The sequence below is a fragment of the Oreochromis niloticus genome, linkage group LG6, assembly GCF_001858045.2.
Source record: "Oreochromis niloticus isolate F11D_XX linkage group LG6, O_niloticus_UMD_NMBU, whole genome shotgun sequence".
Taxonomy (NCBI): domain Eukaryota; kingdom Metazoa; phylum Chordata; class Actinopteri; order Cichliformes; family Cichlidae; genus Oreochromis; species Oreochromis niloticus.
The window spans coordinates 9,233,113-9,237,674 of record NC_031971.2 but is presented as its reverse complement, the minus strand read 5'-3'; the positions used below and the strand labels follow the sequence as shown (position 1 = coordinate 9,237,674).

The window sequence follows — 4,562 nt, the reverse complement described above, 5'->3', positions numbered from 1 at the left end:
TATATAGACAGAGCTTGGCCCGGGGCCAGTTTCATTTGCAGTGTGAACATGGAAGCACCTCGCCAAGTACAACAGCAACTTCCTGCTCGAGGAAGAGGAGGAAGAAGAAGAGGAAGAGGAGGAGTGAGAATGCGTGGAGGAATAGGGGGAAGAGGCCGAGGAGCACGGAGGCACCATGATGTCCCAGATGAAATCCGGGCCACCCTTATTGACCACGTTATAAACCATCGCCTCACAATGGCAGAGGCAGGTCGCCGAGTGCAGCCTAATGTGCCTCGGTCTACAGTCTCCTCAATCATCCAAACCTTTCGCAGGGAAAACAGGTACAGAACTATGCTATTGAACTATTCAGTGTTGGTGTGTGTGTAGGCCTAGAGTACTGTAATATCGTCATGTGATGTTATATGATACTATAAAAATGACAAAGACAAAAAATGGAGAAAATACTGTGAATAGTATTCCAGTCACTGTGCAGTGCATCACACTTCTAGTACCATAAGACAGCAGTACAATTACATTGGTAACTCATTTTGTAACAAATTTACAGTGTTGACCTTTGACTTGTATGTCTAGGATTGGACGACAGCCTCAAGTGGGTGGCAGAAGAAAACTTCTAAATGAACAACAAGAACGAGAAATATGCAACATGGTCATTGCAAATAATGCCATCACACTGAGACAGATTCGTAATGCAATCCTGCTAGACAATGTAATGTTCCAAAATATAAACTCTATCAGCATCTCCACAATAGACCGGGTATTGAAGAACCATCAGATGACCATGAAACAGATTTACAGGGTACCATTTGAGAGAAACTCTGACAGAGTGAAAGGGCTGCGGTACCAGTATGTGCATGTAAGTCAACTACTGGTTGTCTATCATTGTAACACTATTACAGTAAGACATGGTTACCACTGTTTTTTTGTTTTGCGTTATCCTTTTCACCTTCAGAATCCAGCTTTGTGTGACTAGAGCATTTTGCCTAGAAATTGTCTTCAGTTTTCCACTCCCTGTTTGTACAGTACTTTAGATCCTCCCTGCAGTATCTGTCTCTACTTGACTGATTAGATTTATTTCTATTCTATTGTAGAGAATAATGGCATTAGAAGGCAACAAAACCCCTCACATCCTAGTGTTTGTTGATGAAGCTGGCTTCAACCTGGCCAAAGGTCGAAGGCGTGGCCGTAACATCATTGGCCACCGAGCCACTGTGGATGTCCCAGGCCAGCGAGGAGCAAATATAACAATGTGTGCCGCTATATCAGAAAGAGGTGTGGCCACACACATTCCCAGTTTAGGGCCCTACAATACACAAAAGCTCCTCAATTTTTTGGACCACCTTTATACTGATCTGATCCCAGAAAATGAGAGAGGTGTAGAAGGACCTCAGCTACCACATTATGTCATTGTGTGGGATAATGTGAACTTCCACCGCGGCCCACGCATCAGAACCTGGTTCACCACCCATCCCCGGATGCTAATGGAGTTTCTTCCACCTTACTCTCCTTTCCTAAATCCAATTGAGGAGTTTTTTTCAGCTTGGAGGTGGAGGGTGTATGAGCATCAGGCTCAAGACCAGAGGGCCCTGCTGCATGCAATGGATGCTGCATGTGAGGACATCACAGGGGATCAATGTAGGGGATGGTTGAGACATTCACGCCGTTTCTTCCCTCGCTGCATCGCACGAGAAAATATCCGTTGCGATGTGGATGAGAATTTATGGCCTGACAGAGAGCAGCGCGTCGATGGCCAGGAGGATGAGGATGGTGGCCAGGAAAGAGAGGGTGACAATGGCGACCACTGAAAATATTACTGTACTATAGTTCTGAAACTTTATTTACAGTATGGTAGGCTAGAGTTTTTTTTTGTTTTTTTTGTTTTTTGTTTGTGTTTATAACTGTTCACATTTACAGAATCCTGTATATATTTTCTTTTCACAGTATGTTCTCTAATGTTAACATTTCTTTGTACGAATAAAAATGTTTACAGTTTCCTTGAGTATGAGTGGTTTATTGGAGGCTGATTTTACTGTAAAATCTTTTGGTTTTATTCATAGTGGTATTCTGTTGCTAGACCTGTGCCTCAGTGACAAAACGTCTAAGCATTTTGACTTGCAGTGCTTAAACAATGCCAAAGGTATAATGCATTTTGGGGGCATTGACTATTTATATGGGAAGGATATTTAGTTTTGACACATGGATAAACTCTTTTGGGAGAGATATGAGCTTTTGCAGGGGATCCATGGTGTTGTGCTAAACCATCCAGGTTATTCTGACAAAAGCACTAAATGAATGCACATGTGCCAAGGCAATTGAGAAGGATCTGTGCTATTTTGACTGTACTGACCTTTTATATGGGAACGGAATCTGCTTTTGAAGCATGGACGAAGAGTTTGGGGAAAGATATTTGATTTTGCTAGTGAGCTATAATGTTGGGCAGCACTGTAAGACTGTTTGGCCAAATGACCTTATGGTTTTGAGAATGTCATCTCAGTTTTAAGAAATGAGCCAAACCAATCGAGAAAAACTGTAATATGACACCCTGCATATTTTAGGCATCAAGATAAACTTCAGATTCCACTGAATTTGTGTTAACATTGCCTTGATCTTTTGTTTCACACCAGTGATGATGATGGTAATGATGAAGCTCTATTTGTCACTTGCAGTTGCCTGCAGCGAAATTGGACCTTTTCCGACCATACATACATTACATAAACATCACATCGGGGAGGCAGGTCAGAACAGGTAGCGTAAAGAAAAACAATGTTAAACTCCAGCCGTGCACCTTCTTTTCACATTGATTCACCCCCACTGAGCAGAACTACGAATTCGGGGATAGGGAGCTCCGGGCAATCAAGTTAGCCCTGGAAGAATGGCATCCTGGCTGGAGGGAATGGAACAACCATTTCTCATATGTACAGACCAAAAAAATTTAATTTATCAATGATCAGCTAAAAGGCTTAACTCTTTGCAAGCCTGCTGGTCACTGTTCTCTGCTCTTTTTAACTTCTGTCTCTCCTATCTCCCAGGCTCTCAGAATATCAAGCCAGATGTGCTCTCCTGCGAGTATTCTCCAGACACCGAACCATCTAAACCGGCTCCCGTAGGATGAGAGCACACACCTGGTGTATAGAAGAGGTCATCCGCCAAGCATTCCTGGGGGACCCCGATCATGGTACCATGATCCGCTGCTTAGCACCCCAAAATCCCACCACTTGGGCCACATAATTACCTTGGATGGAATATGCACATACCTCACTTATATCTTCTACTAGAGCAGTGGTTCCCAAACTTTTTTTGCTAGACCCCCCTTTGTTTTGCAAGAAAAATGTTCGTGCCCCCCACCACCTAAACACCCCCGCCCCCCTGCACAAACACATCCTCCAACCACACACGCACATATTTTGTTTTCAAACTCCATTGCGGTTTTCAAACATTTACTAAACAATTAAGCAAATACAAGTAAACTGCAATAAATTACAGGTAGTAATAAAATACACTACTAACTCTTTTACGCTACGTCCGCACCTACACGGGTATTTTTGAAAACAGCTTTTTCTATGCGTTTGGGCTTTTCGTCAACACGTAAACGGCGTTTCGAATCACCAGAAACTGAGATTTTTTTAAAACTCCTGTCAGGTTGGAGATTTTCAAAAACTCAGTTTTTGCGTTTACGTGTGGACGAGGATTACGGAGTAGTCACGCAACGTCAAAGGTATGTGCCTTTTTTCTCGTCACGCTGTGCGCCACATTATTGTTTACATGAGATAAATTGCAGAATGGCAGATAGAGACAAAATACTGTTAATCTTACTATCTTCATGTTTTATATACACACGCAGTTACTGTCCCTCCGTTTAGAAAGGCAGAGGTGTCATGGTGTAATTATTTTACGTGTAGTTTTTTTCCCTGTGTAATAATATTCAACATTGCTGTCAATACATTTTTCAAAAAAATGCCTCTACGCAAAATGGGTTAAAAAACATAAACAACTGTGGGATACTGTTTGTCCGTGATTTAAACCGGGGGAACAAATTGTGGCAGGATCAGCCTGATATTATTTGTATCCCACTGTAACTTTACTGTATAAAGAGCTAACATGTCAAAATGTCAGGAGTAGTTAGTCATTACAAGAAGTGTTTGTGAACTAAAAATCAAGAATTTGGGATACTGTTTGTCCGTGATTTGGAGAGCCCAGCGCTGCTCCCAACGCAGGGAAAACCAATTCTGCAGGGGAGACCTACCTCGGCACTTGTGCAGATGAAGCCAAAGGGAAGATATGCTTCACCATATTTTCTAGTCTTTGGCTTGAAAACATATTTGGCGATGCTTCATCGCCTGCTTTGCGTTTGTGTGGGAGCCCCATCAAAAACCTGTCCATTATGCTAGCAGTGTCCAAGCATTCTTTTGTTTTTTCTTTTCATACCGCGCCCCCCCTGCAATGACTCTTGGGGGCGGGCCCCACACTTTGGGAACCTCTGTACTAGAGGATTATCGACATTTGAAGGTTCTCTCAGCTGAAGGTATGGCTAGCTGCCAAAGACATCCCTTTGTGGGTGCCTT

General features: G+C 42.8%; 1 protein-coding gene across 1 annotated transcript; it reads left to right on the top strand.

The window, feature by feature from the left end:
• The first annotated feature begins 771 nt into the window (after window positions 1-771).
• Window positions 772-2,486, top strand: LOC112847028 (uncharacterized). The gene is made up of 2 exons (XM_025907628.1): window positions 772-856; window positions 1,092-2,486. Exons 1-2 carry the CDS (start codon window positions 776-778, stop codon window positions 1,803-1,805), a joined length of 795 nt encoding a protein of 264 aa, XP_025763413.1. The 5' UTR covers window positions 772-775; the 3' UTR covers window positions 1,806-2,486.
• Window positions 2,487-4,562: the final 2,076 nt, after the last annotated feature.

Excerpts from the sequence above, each read along its gene's own strand:
- LOC112847028 (XM_025907628.1), top strand. The coding sequence starts at position 776 with ATGACCATGAAACAGATTTACAGGGTACCATTTGAGAGAAACTCTGAC. Across the intron at positions 857-1,091 it reads TGCGGTACCAGTATGTGCAT|AGAATAATGGCATTAGAAGG; the intron begins GTAAGTCAACTA and ends ATTCTATTGTAG.